At 40.3% G+C, this 15,709-nt stretch overlaps 1 protein-coding gene across 4 annotated transcripts in view; it reads right to left on the reverse strand.

Annotated features, from left to right (window-relative positions):
• Window positions 1-71: 71 nt before the first annotated feature.
• The window catches only part of MTM1 (myotubularin 1), a 99,642-nt gene continuing 84,004 nt past the window's right edge, over window positions 72-15,709 (reverse strand). For 3 of the 4 annotated variants that reach the window (XM_011383596.2, XM_023525128.1, XM_023525127.1), the window contains exons 11-15: window positions 15,058-15,264; window positions 13,954-14,046; window positions 13,255-13,368; window positions 9,092-9,268; window positions 72-1,786 (exon numbers count right to left, since the gene is read on the reverse strand). In XM_011383596.2, coding sequence (XP_011381898.1) covers window positions 1,619-1,786; window positions 9,092-9,268; window positions 13,255-13,368; window positions 13,954-14,046; window positions 15,058-15,264 — 759 coding nt within the window. In that variant the 3' untranslated portion in view covers window positions 72-1,618. The remainder of the gene's footprint in view (window positions 1,787-9,091; window positions 9,269-13,254; window positions 13,369-13,953; window positions 14,047-15,057; window positions 15,265-15,709) is intronic. The other variant, XM_011383597.2, reaches the window with a different exon arrangement.

The raw sequence follows: 15,709 nt of genomic DNA on the forward strand, positions 1-15,709 counted from the left end.
TCAAGCTAGGAAAAGAAGAGAAGATGACACCATGCACATTTAAGACACATAAACAGTTACATCCCTGAAAATAGAGTACTATGTTGAGTTAATATATTTATTACAGCAGGTCTTTAGTCATTATTGCCATGAAAAATGTTTCATGAATTTCACAAAATCCTTTAAACTATTAGCATTAGCTTTTTTTTTTTTCTTTTTACGGAGTAATACTTTGTTAATTTATGAAATATTTACAGCGTTTACAAAAAGCAAAAGAATCTAATAAAATTTCTTATACATACAAAATTTATACATTATACTACTATTTTTGAGATGTCTTATTTGGTAGACCAATTAAACTATTACATAAAATAATTTACAAAGATATATTTAATATCTCTTAATTCATTGAAAACAAAACCATGTTAGCTATAAATAGTCCTTTACAGATCATTGTAAAACACATTAATTATTTTAACTCTAGCCTTAACTTTTACAAATATATTTACTAAATGAATTAGTTCAGGTAGCAAATAGAACTGCATTTGAAATTTCATTTAAATCTATAGGAAAAAAAAAAAAACCTGAAAAAGCAAACTGCCAGATACTTCAAGTAAAAATTTGTGGAACCAGTTTTTATGCACGCTTGGGGGGAGGGGCACCCAACACCATTTGAACTGAGATTAATAAACACAATACTTTCAAGAATACGCTCAATAAATGTACATCTGTGGCTTTTATTTCTAAAAATGATGCTCTAGTAACAGCTCAAACATCCATGATGGTTAACCCTACGCTTTGGCAGATAAGCTGGTTTGACTAGAGCGATGTATGTGAAAACATTCACCTCAGCAGCATAACGCATCTGACATCCTCACACAGTGTTATATAAGGGTTTCCCACAACCTGAAAACAGGTCAGAATCTTAGGCAAGCTCATGGAAAAACTTAGAAAATAGAACTGGCAAAGTTAAAAAAAAAATCAAATCATATTTAACTGGGCCCCATCAGGTTTTTTTTTTTAATATAAAAATATGCTTTTCTTGAAAATTAGGGGAAAACACTTCATATTCCAAAATTTCAAAGTAATGAAAAACTCATCTACACAGCTATTTCTCCTTAAATCACCACTTATGATGGTATAAAATTTGGCAATTATTGAGACACCTTGCTTTTGGATAACGCCTCGGAAGCCGAGCTCAATTTGGTTTTGGCAGTTAACACGTCACATCCGGGTTCATTTTAGATCATCTGAAGCAACGCTTACAAGCAACCTGAGGAAAATCCATTTCAGAAACCTTTCTTCCCCTTTACTTTAAAATCATGTTGTTCCAATTAAGCCCACAAATTGCATATTATATACACAGCATTTCTAAAGAGGCAAATTAAATTTAAACTTTATATTTTTTCAAACACTGCTTCTGAAAGCTGTCAGGATTTTTCCAAACCCCGCCTGGGCTCCTTTCTTCTGATTGCCATTTCGACACTGTAGTTTTCTTGTAATATGTATTCTAGAAGGCACATATTCAAGAGTTTAAGATTATGTTAGTTCAAGTTCTACATGGAGGCAAATATTTTAATCTACTTTGTACAGAGGCCCCAAATGCAAGTCAGCCGTTTCTTTTATTCAGAGCTCCCTCTCAGAAGTGAGTCTGCACGTGGGGCAGCATTTGGGAAGGGCTGGAAGGTGAAGTCGAGGGATCAGAAAGCTTGGCAGAGTTGGCGAGCTGCAACTCCTCCAGCCGCTTAATGTATTCATCGCGCAGGGCCAAGAGCTCCACGTAACGCTGCTCCACTGGATTCGGCTGCTAGAGAGAAGCACACACCTGAGTTAGCACTTGGCACGGGCCACGTCACAAAGACTCACCGGCACCACACATCCGCTGCAGCTCCTGCTTTCTAAATAAGCCTTCTCACTGAGCTTTACCATTCATAAGTACTTTCCTCTAGTACTTCATATTTAAAAATACAGAAAGGGACAAAGAATAAGAAAATGCCACCAAGAATGAACTAATGGACACATTTCCTCCCACATGTGTCACCATCTTTTTAAAGTCTCTCAGCCTAGACGCAACTCCTGTCTCCTGTATCGCCTGTCCCCAGGCCCACTACCCTTTTCCTCCCAGAGGCAACACCTCCTCTCAAGTTGGCTGGTAGCCTTCCTTCCTGTGCAGATTTGCGACACTGTTCCCATAGGTGAGCATCCAGAAAGAAAACACACTATTATTTTCTATTTGGGGAAAGTTTACATCAGTGGTGGTGGTGTTCTTTAGTTATCAATTGACGTTCTGACCTGACGTCGTTTCTGAATTCGATTCTTGTTGGGCTGCACTAAATAAGTAAACCAGTTTATCTATCCATTCCCACACTGATGAACAATCGGTGATTTCCAGCACTCCCCACTGGTACACGCAATGCTCTACTATCCTTGGACATATCTCGTCATGCATATATACAAATGTTTATCGAACGAATCTGCCCAGAGGTTGAACTGCTGGAGAGGACAGTATCATCTCTTCAACTTCACTAGGTGCTGCCACATTGCTCTCTGAGGTGGTGATGCGACCTCACGGGCCTGCTAGTGGGTCTCGCAGTTCCTATTGCTCCATATCCTCACCAGAACTTGGGAATAAAAGAGGATTTTTTTTTTTTTTGGCCAATGTGAGGACAGTTACATGGTAGTTTCTGATTGCATCGCTCCGCTCTAGCACGTCTTTTCATGTGCTATTGCCCATAATAATGCACGGCTGACCGTAGCAGCTCGGCCGCCCGCTGGCGTCAGTGTGAATCTTGGGTCTGCCTCCTACCAGCTGTGGGACTTAACCTTCTGGGCGCCTTCGCTTCCCTGTCTGTCAAATGGTACTAAAAATGGCACGGACCTTGCAAGTCGTGAGAGCGAAGCCAGTCAATACAGTCTGTTTTGCTACAATGCCGATTGCTGTGATTGATAGTGCATTGAAGGCAGAATAAAAGGAGAAGTCAGGCTGGAACAGAATGTGATTCTCCCCAGCATGTCGATTTTTAAGACTTTGGTCCTGAGACAGAAATTACACATTAACGTGCACAAATCTTAAGACTTTAAGAAAAAAGCCAAAAGTTTACAGAAGTGTCTTCCTTTAGCGCTAGTGCCTTCCAGAACTGTCCTGCTTTCCAATGTGTTAAGCTATCTGCCGAAGCTGTGAGCACCGACAAGAAAGCTGTGAAGTCGATGCACTCATGAAGTGGGCTACATCCTAGATCAGACTGTCAACACTGAGGAGAACAGTCTGGATCTCAGAGGAGGGAGCATGAGGCCTGGGGTTTAAGACTGAGTATTAGTTTCCCGTAGCTGCTGTAACGAATTAACACACACTTGATGGCTTAAAATAGAAACTTATTCTTCTCACACTTCTGCCGGAAATCGGGCTGTCAGCAGGGCTATGCTCCCCCTGGACGCTCTAGGGGACAATCCCTCCTCGCCTCTTGCAGCTTCTGGTGACTCTAGGCTTCCTTGGCTTGTGGCGGCATCACTCCAATTACTTCTGTTTTCATATAGCCTTCTCCTCTATATGTGCCTGTGTCTCAAATCCTCCTCTGTTCTCTCTTCTAGGGACACCTGTCATTGGATTTAGGGCCACTCTAAATCCAGGAAGATCTCATCTTGACATCCTTAATTACATCTGTAAAGACCCTTTGGTGAAATAAGGTCACACTCACAGGGGCCAAGTGGGCATGTCTTTTGGGGGCCACTTCAGGTTGCCAAGGAGTGATCAATGGAGGCCAAGTGCAAATGCAGCAGACACGTAACTGTGCCCGCATTTCTACTGGGGTTGTTGCTTTCATTAAAGCTCTGGTCACAAAGGTCCACAGGACTGGAGAGGTCTCCTAATCCTATTCTTCCTGTAAGCCCTGTTCTCTTTATTGTGACTTTGCAGAATGTGAGGTTTCTTGGAACTGCATATATGGCATTCGAACAGGAATGTTTGGTACATCGCCTGATGCCCAGTAAGGTCTGTGCACTGCCTTTTATATCTTCCGCCCATTTTTGCCTTTTGCATTCCACTGAGGTCCAGACACTGTTCTAGGCGCTCAGGATCCATCAGTGAACAAAGGGGACCCAAATCTCCGTTTTCATGGCATTTGCCTTCCAGCAGGGGGAGACAGACGAACAATGAATGCAGCAATCCTGAGTTACATAGAAGGTTGAAAGGTGATGACTATTATGGGAAAGAAGTGGAGCGGGGTAAGAGGGATGGGGATGGGTGGGATGCTGGTTACCCTCTAATCAGTGTAGTCTGGGGAGCTGCACTGAGGAGGTGACTCCTGGGCGAAGGGTTGAAGGAGGGAGGGAAGGAGCCATGTGGATATTTGAGCCTCTGAGGACCAGCACGGAGCCCGGTGTGGCTGAAGCAAAGTGTGTGAGAAAGAGCTGTTGGTGAGGCCAGGCAGTCAAAGAGGTAAGGAATGGGTTGGGGGTCGCATAAGGCGTCAGAGGCCACCGGAAAGAGTTGGGCTCTGGCTCGGGGTGAGGTGACGGCTCTGAGTTAGAACAGCGGTGGGATCTGGTGTATGTTTTACAAGGACCACTCTGGGTGCTGTGTTGAGAACAGACAAGAAAAAAGAAAGGGTAGAAATCAGGGAGTCCAGCAACACATGGCCGAGGGCAGGTGGCCTGGCCCAGGGTAGTGGCAGGGACTGGTGAGAAGTGTTTGGAGGCTGTACAGGTTTTAAGCCGGAGCCCAACATGCTCCCCTGGCAGACTGGATGTGGGGAGTGAGAGAGAAAGGGGGTCAAGGATGACTCTAAGGTCGCTTGGCCAGAGAGGCGAGGATGGAGTTGCCGAGAAATGAAAGATGAAAGGAGGAGCAGGTCTGGACGTGTTAAGTGTGATTCACCATGGCAGTGCCATTTACCATCCAGTCCATCTCCCTATGCGTTACGATGCTACATTCTTAGCCTACCAAGTCTCCGCAGCTACAGGGTTCGTTTCTGAGCGTTATTCCGTTGCAAATAAATCTTGACATATACAGGGCAAGCTGTTCCTCGATATTCTCCTCCAAAACTATCTTGACTATTTTTAAAACCTCCCTGTTGGCATGTGACTATTAGAATCGGTTTGTCATTGTAGCAGCAAGTACAATTAAATTGGAAAAAGCAATCAGAAGTGAAACAATCACTTTTGCTGATGACAAGGGTTGTCTGATTAGAAAACTTGAGAGAGCAGAGAGAAAAACTATTAGAAATAAAAAGATAATTCGGTTTGGTAATAGGTACGAAATATATAGAAGTCATTGACCTATAAACAAACAGACCCCATTTAGAGGCTATAATAGAAGAAAAGAGTCTACTTTCGATAGCATACGAAAAGACAAAATAACAAGAAATGAAATTTAAAGTCAAGTGACTTTAACTACTACATCTCGACTTTTCACTTGAGAGATTAATTATGAAGTAGAGAGTATGCCAGCTCAGCACAGAACAGAAGAGAGGCAATCAGCTAGGTATGGAAGTAGTTTAGGTTTTGTATGATTTTCATATTCATAATCCCTTGAACTTTTCTATCATAAATGATTCAAATAGCACACAGGTCAGCCTGTTAATATCTGTTTGCCCTTGTTCTCATCTTTTAGTTGCCACCGTACAAAATGTGAACTTGCCCGGTGCTACCCTGGTTGACAGCTACACGGATGCAGTGATTGCCCAAGTATGCCATGAGGCTTACCAGCAGCTGAAGGTCCCACTCAGGTTTCTAATGTGACTAATTTATACTTCTGCTTTTGGCATGAGCAATTTCCTCACATTAAATAAAAGTACCAAATTTGCTTATCGCTAGCTTGTCAAATGCAAGCATTGGTTTTTCCATGAACTCTGCTGAGCTTTTGTCATAGCAAGGGTCGGTGGCTTTTGCTTTAAAGAGCACACTAACTCTGCCTTCTTCTAGGTGAGCAGCTCGTTATAGGGAGGGGCTGTATATGCTTTTGGGTGCCAGTAGTGTTATGAAGGCTCTAGAAGCCCAGGAAAAGTTTGTATCCCAACGGGGCCATACGACTGAAAAAGACTTTAACTTTTAAGTGGCAAAGTACATTCTTTTAGGTTTACATGACATAATGTAAAAAGTCCTACGTGATAGAATTTTAATCTAATTCTGTATGAAATAATGTTCTACATAATAGATGTTTAAAAAATCTGATGCACTCAATTCACACCTCTATTATCGCATTTTCCCCCAAGCATTGTAATCATTGGCTTATGCTCCTGGGCGCCCCCGCCGGCCTGGAGGCTCCTTGTATGGTGGCAGAGACCACCTCTTCTCAATCTCCATGTCCCCCCAGTGCTGACACATGGCAACACTCAGGATTCGGGGGATGAAAATACAAAGTCCCGAGGGACATAAAAATATGGATAGGACACTCCACGTTCAGACAATCTGTATCACCTGCAACCGAGATTATTCCGCCTAGCAAAGCTATCATTTAGAATCGAAGGATAGATAAAGAGCTTCCCAGACAAGAAAAAGCTAAAGGAGTTCATCACCACCAAACCAAACCAGTATTACAGGAAATGTTGGAGGGATTTCTTTAAGAAGAGGAAAAAATGTATCAAAAACATGAATAATAAAATGGCAATAACTACATATGTATCAACAATTACTTCACATGAAAAAGAAGTAAATGCTCCAATCAAAAGACAGGGTGGCTAACTGTATAAGAAAACAAGACCCTTACCTATGCTGCCTATGAGAGACTCACTTCGGATCGAAAGACACACAGACTGAAAGTAAAGGGATGGAAAAACATTTTTCATGAAAAGAGAAAAAAAAATTTGGGGTAGGAATACTTACACCAGACAAAATAGACTTTAAAACAAAGGCTATAACAAGAGACAAAGAAGGACCCAGTTATCCCACTTCTGGGTATTTATCTGAAGAAACCAAAAACACTACTTCAAAGGGACATGAGAATCCCTATGTTCATGTTGCAGTATTGTTTACAATAGTCGAGATATGGAGGCAACCTGGGTGTCCATCAGTGGATAAATGGATAAAGAAGAGGTGGTACATATATACAATGGAATGTTACTCAGCCATTGAAAAAGAATGAAATCTTGCTATTTGCGACAATATGGATAGACCTAGAGGGTATTGTGTTGAATGGAATAAGCCAGACAGAGAAAGACAAGTGCCAGATGATTTCACTTACATGTGGAATCTAAGGAACAAAATAAACAAACAAACCCAACAGAAACAGACTCACAGATACAGAGAACATTTTGAGGGGTTTGAACATTTGCCAGGTGGAAAGGGGGTTGGGGGGGGTGAAAAAGGAGAAGGGATTAAGAAGTACAAATTGGTAGTTACAAAACAGTCATGGCGATGTAAAGTACAACATAATGATTATAGGCAATAATATTGTCATAACTATGTACAGTGTCTGATGGATACTAGACTTATCAGGGTGATCACTTTGTGAGTTATATAAATGTCTAATCACTATGTTGTACACCTGAAACTAATATCATATGCCAACTTTAATTTAAAAAGTTTTTAAATTATTTTAAAAAAGAAAATCTATATCGAACGGTTATTTTCTTTTTTGAGTAAATTTCACAGATCATAATATAGATCCATTACTGTCTCAAAATACAAACCTCTACGAAAGAATGCTCACTTATACCTGGCCCAGTTCCATTCTGCTAGGCTCTATGAGAATAAGGGGATAGATACATTACAGCAAGTTCTTCTAATGGTGTCCCCTTCAACATGGCTTGTCACACAATGATTATTATTATTACCTTTATACATTCGGAAATTAATGCTCTAAATTATTTGAATTTCAAGAATTTCTCCAAGTACAAATGGGTGAGGTGAGATTATAGAATCACAGAAATTACTAAAACTTCCTAAGTACCAGTGGTTTAAAAATAAAGCCACGATAAATACAGAAAAGGCTTAATGTATAGGACAAACAGTGCTCATCTAGATAATATTGTTTTTAATTAGAAAAGGGACATGTCCTCTGTAAGAACAGTTAGAACACTGGAAAAATTCCCATTTCCTCTTTACTTGATATTCCACTCACTAGAACCACTGCTAAATAAATGCCCTCAACATGCTTCTCAAATCCCAAACTAAACAAGTGAATGTTCTCCAGTGCTGGAATCTGTCACTTTCCAAAAGATCACACACTTCAACCATTACTAAATTGCAAGAGCCTTTCATGAACGCAGCAGAGACCTTGAAACGAGAGTGCCAGCTTGAACCGGGCATCTCCCCAATGAGGAGAGCGAGCACAGACTGGCGTGCGGCCAGCTGCCTGAGTGGAATAAACAATCCAAGAGACAGACTGCAGCACCAGGGGCTCCTGCTGTTGCCCAACGATTTCTAGCAGGATTAAAGCTGGCACTTACGCAAGACTGGCCTGTGAGAACAGGTAGTCGACCATCCAAATCACATGGAAATGTGCAAACCTTTACAGTGAGCAGTCACGAATACTGAATAGCACTTAGAACAAATCACTAAATGGAGGTACGTTCCGAGCCTTTACAAAGAGGTTGCATTTTCCTTCTGACTTTGGATGGGGGTGGAGGGGGGACTGGAAAGCCTCGGTGTCTTTTAATGCGATGTGGTATCTTTTGCTTCAAAAATCATTGTTTCCGTTTTTGAATGAGAAATGGCCAATTGAATGTACTGTCCACTGACAGAGCGATTATCTTTATTTTAGAGGTAAAGACCCTCGGGAAAAAGCACTCTGATGTTAGTTGACCTAGTACATACTCCTGAACCAGACAGCAGAAAATGTTGGTTTTTTTTTTTTTCCAATGATGTGTCATAACTTCTGGTGATTAAAGGAAATCCTATCAAAACTCGGAAATTTCCCAGAGCTTTTTAAATCAGTTGACATTTCAGTGAAAAAAATATCATTCATGTTGACAAAAGAATGTAAGTTTAACCCCAATGAAAATCAATGGTTTAGTAATAAAAAAGAATTTTTAATTAAAATTACGTTTAAAAGCAAGTGTGACTTTTTAGTATTTTTCCCCTCATGATATTTTTAAAAAGTACCAAATCCCATGATCAAAGTCCAGAAGTAATACTCTTCGCCATCACTGTCTTCTACCAATGCCATTTCACTTACCTGTTGCTTGATTCTGGGGTTCCATCTAATGTAGTAATTCACCCAAAGTTCCAAGTGACGCATACTGGCAACTGGATATAAAACTCGATTGACTTCTTTAGTATAGAAGGGATTTTTGAATGCGTCTTTATTACTGTTTATCAGCGACCATAAAGAAACTGTTCTTTCTGTAACTTTCTAGAGGGCAAGAGAAAGTGGAAAGTGTAAGTAAAACACACAAGTATACAAACCATTCCACAGCCTGTGGCAATACAGTTGAACATCAACTTGAATCACACATTTACATTATCCCCATAATAGCTCAAAAAGCCTCATGGGCCAGTGAGTGCTCTGTAGCCACTTACTGATATTTGCATAGCTAATGGCCTAGCTTAAGAGCCGCTATTTCTGCTGGAGGATAGAGGTGCAAGATGCTATAACATTAAATGCAATTCACTGATCTAAGAAAACTATTTCTAGCTAGGTAAAACATTTATGAACAGCTGAGCAGTATGCTCTTTTTAATTCAGCAGGAAAAAAAATGATCGTAAAATCCTATCAACTTTTTCCATTTTTGTATTTGTTGGACCTATGAAATCTTAACCTGTGTCCACTTGACAGTAGGCATCTAGATATATAGTTGTTTTAATCAAACATCCAGGTGTGTAATCTACATCATGCCAACACAGAGATATCTGAAAACAGCTGAGTAACCGACTTTACCGAATCTTCACTTTTTAGTCTGACATCCATCATCTCATACAAATATTCACATTTTCACTGTTTTTTTTTTTTAAATTCTAGATTTTTACCGATTTCGACCATAAACTAGAGAAAAATCAAAGCTTGGGAAAATAAAAATACAAATATTAAAATTACCAAAGGCAGGATTTAAAACTCTTACCACTAATCACTTCAATAAAAAGGACCAATGAGCTAAAACTGGAAGCTAAAAAGAACAACTTGAAATAAGTGACTGAAGAAATTTCTTTAACATATATACTTCGTTAATGTGAACAATAATAACGGCACATTATTTGGCCTGCGTTGGAATCTGCCTAAAACTTTATCTGTATGTTTGTGATGCCACAATCTATATTGCATTGTTTATTTGCATGCTGGTTTTCATTTTTATACATGCACATAGTTTAAAAAGTCAAATCACTTGACGAGGTTTCTTATGAAGAAAAAGCAGCCTCTCACCTCTCTCCCTAGAAGCAACTGTGTTTGATTTCTAAAACTGATTGATTTGCTTATTTGGTACTTACCTACAGATCTCTAAATAACCTGTTGGCTATCCAGTTATAGGCATTAACTACGACACTGCCGCACTGAGAATGTCATCCCTCCATCCTGCCACGGGCACACACTTTCCATCCTGCCTGTATTCTCAATATATAGCGTAGCTTTGATCACATTGATATTTAGCATTTAGATTCCCATGACAAAGCCAGTGCTGTCCCCAGGCAAGCCAAGTAGTTACTATTCTGTGATTTTTTTTTCCTGTACTATTTTTTTCTTGTCCCTTCATTTCACAACTGTCTATTCTGCTTGCCTCCTTTTCTTGGTGCTTATCATTAACTCAACCTTCAACTCTTCCTCCAATGTCTCAAACTCTGTCTAGACACTGCAGATCTGGAGTCCCCAGTTATATCTTTGGAGGAAAGCTGCACTGGCTGTCCTGCACCTTGAGCCCAGCTCTCATCTGGGGTCTGTTTTACCACGAGGACCCCCTCTCGCCTCTCTCCATGCTGGAGCTCCTACTTCCTGAATTCCATGCAGTCTTCTGTCTTGTTTACATGGAGTACATGCTCATGTAACTCCCAGGGAGACTGTGGTGTGGGAGGTAAATCTTTCTTGATGCCATGCGTGTCTGAGACTATCTGTGGTCTACTGTCACACTTGGTTAACAGTTTGGTGGCTACAGAATTCCAGGTCGAAACCATGCTCCTTTAAAAATCTGAAGGAGATACTCTACTGACTTCTAGCTTCCAATATTGCTGTTGAAGAATTCAAAATCTTCCTGATTTCTGTAGGGTTTTTCGCATGTAACCCATTTTTTTTCCCTTTGCAAGCTTAAAGGCTCTTTTCTCTGTCCCTTGTGTTCTGAAACTTCACAAAGATATGCCTTATTACGGATCCATTTTTGTCCAATGTGCTTGGGCACTTTAGCAGGCTTTTCAATGTGGAAACTCATGTACTTCAATTCTGGGAAATATTTTAAAATTATTTCAGTGATTTCCTGTTCTCTGGTTTGCCTATTTTCTCTTTCTACGAGTCCTATCATTTGGATATTAGAACTCCAGGAATGATCTTTTAGTTTTCTTGTCTCCATTTTCAACCTCTGTCTCTACACTCTACTTTCTAGGGGCTCACAACTTTATCTTCCAACTCTTCTTCTGAGTTTTTAATTTCTGTTGATATCTTGTTTTTAATTTCAAGTTCTTGTCTGATTTCTAAATGTTCTTTCCAAATAATATCCTGTTAGTATTTCATGGTACCAATATTTTCTTATCTTTCTTAGGATATTAGATTCTAGCTTCTTGTCTACATTTCCCTGCTCCCTACACATGGTAACTATTCTCTCCAACCTGCTTCCTCTCCTTTTTGGTTGTCTGCGATGATTTAAGAGAGGAGGACTGAAGAGCTGAATGGAAGCTCTAAGATCATGAGGATCATCGACTTGAACTTCCCTATGAGGAATCCTAGGTGCTGGTATCTCTAGGTCGTTCTTGAGCTAATCAGTTTCCTCAGAAATAATTCCTTTTTTTTTTCCAATTGAGGTAGTAAATTTAAAATTCATCATTTTAAAGTCTACAATTGAGTGGTTTTCAGTACATTCATAATGTTGTGCAATCACCATCTCTATTGAGTTCTAAGGTATTTTTGTCATCACAAATGGTAACCCTGTGCCCATCAAGCAGTCACTGCCCCCTTCTCCCCTCCCTCCAGCCCCGGTCAACCACTGCTCTGCTTTCTGTCTCCATGGTCTTGTTAGTCTGGACTTTTCATATAAACAGAATCATATAATCCACTGTCTTTTTGTGTCTGGCTCCTTTAACAAGGTAATGTCATCAAGGTGCATCCATGTTGTAGCGTGTGTCAGAACTTCGTTCCCTTTTAGGGCTTAATAACATTCCATTGTGTGACTATACCACACTATGTTTGTCTGTTCATCAACTGATGGACACTGGGGTTGTTGCCACCTTATAGCTAATTGTTAGTAGTGCTGCTATGAACATCTATGTAGAAGTTTTTGTTTCAACTCCTATTTTCATTTCTCTTGGGTATATACCTAGGAGTGGAATCGGTAGGTCAGATGCTAGTTCTATATATTTCACTTTCTGAGCGACCACCAGACTGTTTTCCACAGTGGCTATCCCACCTCACACCCCCGCCAGCAGTGAATGGGGGCTCCATTTTCTCCCCATCCTCGCCAACAGAGAAAATTCTTTCAAGCTCCTACCTGGAAAATAAGGACCTGGGGCTAGAATGCAGGCAGTCAATAGAGGAAGTGAGCAGGGGTTCTCACAAGCCAACTGGTCTTTCGCCTCACCCCCTGATGACTCTGAGGTCCCCAGGCCAGAGATCCCCTCTGACTCTCTCTCACAAAGAAATCTCTGTCACTGTCTTCAGGTCCAGAGAGGGGTGGAGGGGATCTGGGGAAGCTAACTGCTTATTCTAAGTGGACCTTCAGGTTATCTTATCCTTCTTCCTCCATCCTACACACCTGGTACACACTCGCCCCAGAAACCCTGAGTAAAGTGGGCTGGTTTTTGGCTTCTCTGCTGTTGGGTTGAGATTTGGTGTTCTCAAACTGAGTTCCTTACCACTTATCCACTAGCTTTCCAGCTTCCAAAAGTTAGCTGCTGTGTCTCCTTTCTCATTTTCTCTGCTCTTGTGGGTTTATGCTTTTTGAAAAAGTCCCTTTACTGATATTTCTATGGCGTTTGGGGAGGGACACCTTGCATAACTATAGTCACTCCTACTCCCTGGGGGCCAAGTCGGTGTCTCAGCCCTGCAGTAAATACCAGACACTCCACAAACCCTGGTTGAAGCGAGAACACACAAGCCTGGGGTGAAAAAATGAGAAACTGCATTTGCTACAAACTACGCTATCACATTTTTTGTATTTCATGGCAGACTAGACACATTTAACTAAAAAGATTAGCATTTTCACTCACCTGTTTTTCTCGAGCAGACTCACAGTTGTATAAGAAAGTACCAAACCGGCAACTATACAGATGATCCAAAATTGTAATCAAAAATCGTTCATTGAATTCAAAAGCTGTAGGAAACTAGACAAAAACAAGCAAACAAAGCATGAAACCTCGGCTGATCTTTCATAGAACTGAAAAGAGGTGCATAAACTTTGCCATGTTTTGCCTTGAAGGAAGGACAGCAGAGGCTGGAATTTGCACACACCCCGTAGCTCATTTGTTGGTGCTCTGCATGGATCTGAGGAGTTTAAATAAGGATCAAGTAAAGGAATAAAGAGAAAAACAAACCAGTTTTCTGGGTTCTCCTGAGTGTATGGCGCATACAGGATAGTTTAATTATTTAAGGTATTGTAAGTTAGCAGATAGGCCTATATACAAACGCCAGAGTAGGATGGATGGAAAAGACAACTTGGTATTGTCAATTCCATCGCTCCCCCATTTGTCGTTAATACAGTTAAATATCGAATTTTTAAAACTTTATTACGGAAAATCCCAGACATACAAATAGTAGTGATAATACAAAAGGGAACCCCATGTACCTATCACTCAATTCAATAAGAAAGAACCAATGAGCTACATGTGGCCAAACTTACCTCCACCCTATATTATATCAAAATAATTAAATGTTAAGTCGAATGTACTGTTATCCTATATATCCCTTACCTGTTTTGACATTTGCCACACACAATCAATAAACTGGAGAAAAATAGGAGATCGGTCAGCATCAGCGTGGTTTTTATCACCATGACCTATTCTCTGAAATAAATTTATGAAGATGAGTTGTTTTAATTTATAGGTACAAAAACGAGAAAGCATATAACCCACAAAATGTGACAATACAACTCAGCGACCTGCTTTCCAAATGCCAAGTCTCTCAGAGAGTATACAGTGTATTTTTCCTTAGCGATACCGAAAATAATATAAGGTTTTGAAACAATCAATATTAAGTATATAAACTTCTATGAAATACCAATACAAACAGGCAAAGCATCATCATATGTGAGTGTGACAACTATTTCATCTGATTGGAATTTTGTCCGAGTCCTGGGCAGCTGCAGGTACACTGGACCGGATTATCCTGTCGAGTGTGTTACCAGTTGCTAAGGGACTGGTCCTAAAGTTTCAAGACTTGAAGCCATACACAAAGGAGTGGTTATTATAATTAAAAGTAAGTTCTTTCTCTCTTAAAAACAAGACAAAAACCTCACCATTTATTCATTTACTAAACAATGATTCTTTTTACTTGAAAATGTTATTTGCAGCACACAGCAGTGTTTCTGAATATTATCTGGGGAGCTTGTGAAAAATGCTTATTTAAAGGGTGTCTGGAAAGAAGACCTGGAAATAGGAGTTTTAATATGTTCTCTCAGTTTCAAAAATGTATATCAGAGAATAATAATGACAAAAGCCTTAACTAAAAGTCTAGCATTTTTATAAAATATATTTGGCTCTAATAGCTAAAATATTAGTTGAAAAAGAACTGCCAGCCTATCTTCCTTCTTTTCTGCAGTTTCAACTTCGACATGTCTATTCAGACTCTTTGTATTACTTTCAAGCGAAATTGTAAATAGTGCAGATGGATAAACATGTCTCCTAAGGAGACTTTCACTAGCCCAAAGCATCACGCATTTTCACATCTGTACAGTGTTTTTTATCACATTCCTTGGATTTTCTTTTTAAAAGTGAGGATATTATTTAACAAGTAGTTTTTAAAACCTAAAAGGCAGTGATCTGACACTTTAATAATTAGCTTTATTGTTTACTTACAGATGCAAATTTATGTCCAAAACTTATCCATTCTTTCTGTACCAATATTTCGAACCCTTCGATGCTCCGATAGAAGCTGTCCAACATCAGCATGGCCAAGGACGTCAGCTGGGCGGTCCTGTCCCATCCGTCACTGCAGTGCACGAGCACCGAGCTCTTCCCTGAAGACACTTTGTCCGCTACTTGAATGGCTCCCGTCAAAACAAGCTGGCAAAGTAACATATGCAAGTCAGTAAGTAGCTAGTTGCAAGGTACTGCTTCGATTTGAAATTATAGTTTTTAATCCTAGAAAGAGTCTCGTTTTAAAATACTATTAATGTCTAGAACAGAAAGATTTCTGAAAATGGAACACCAGGAGCTGCAGGATCTGTTGTTCTTCCTCTACAGAAATTGCATTCGAATGCGACTTGGTATGAAAAACAAAACCAAACACAAAAATCCAAATTGCATCTCAAACTCCTATTCGCGTGATTGTTCTAGACTGCTGGGGCTGCCATAACAAAGTTCTACAGACTCGGGGCTTAAACGACAGACTTTTACTGTCTCCCAGCTCTGGAGGACAGAAGTCCAAGATCAAGCTGTTGGCAGGGCCATGCTCCTTCTGAAGGCTCTAGGCAAGAAACTGTCCCAGCCGCTCCCCTAGCTTCTGCTA

This window comes from Pteropus vampyrus, unplaced genomic scaffold (assembly GCF_000151845.1).
Source record: "Pteropus vampyrus isolate Shadow unplaced genomic scaffold, Pvam_2.0 Scaffold529, whole genome shotgun sequence".
Lineage (NCBI taxonomy): Eukaryota > Metazoa > Chordata > Mammalia > Chiroptera > Pteropodidae > Pteropus > Pteropus vampyrus.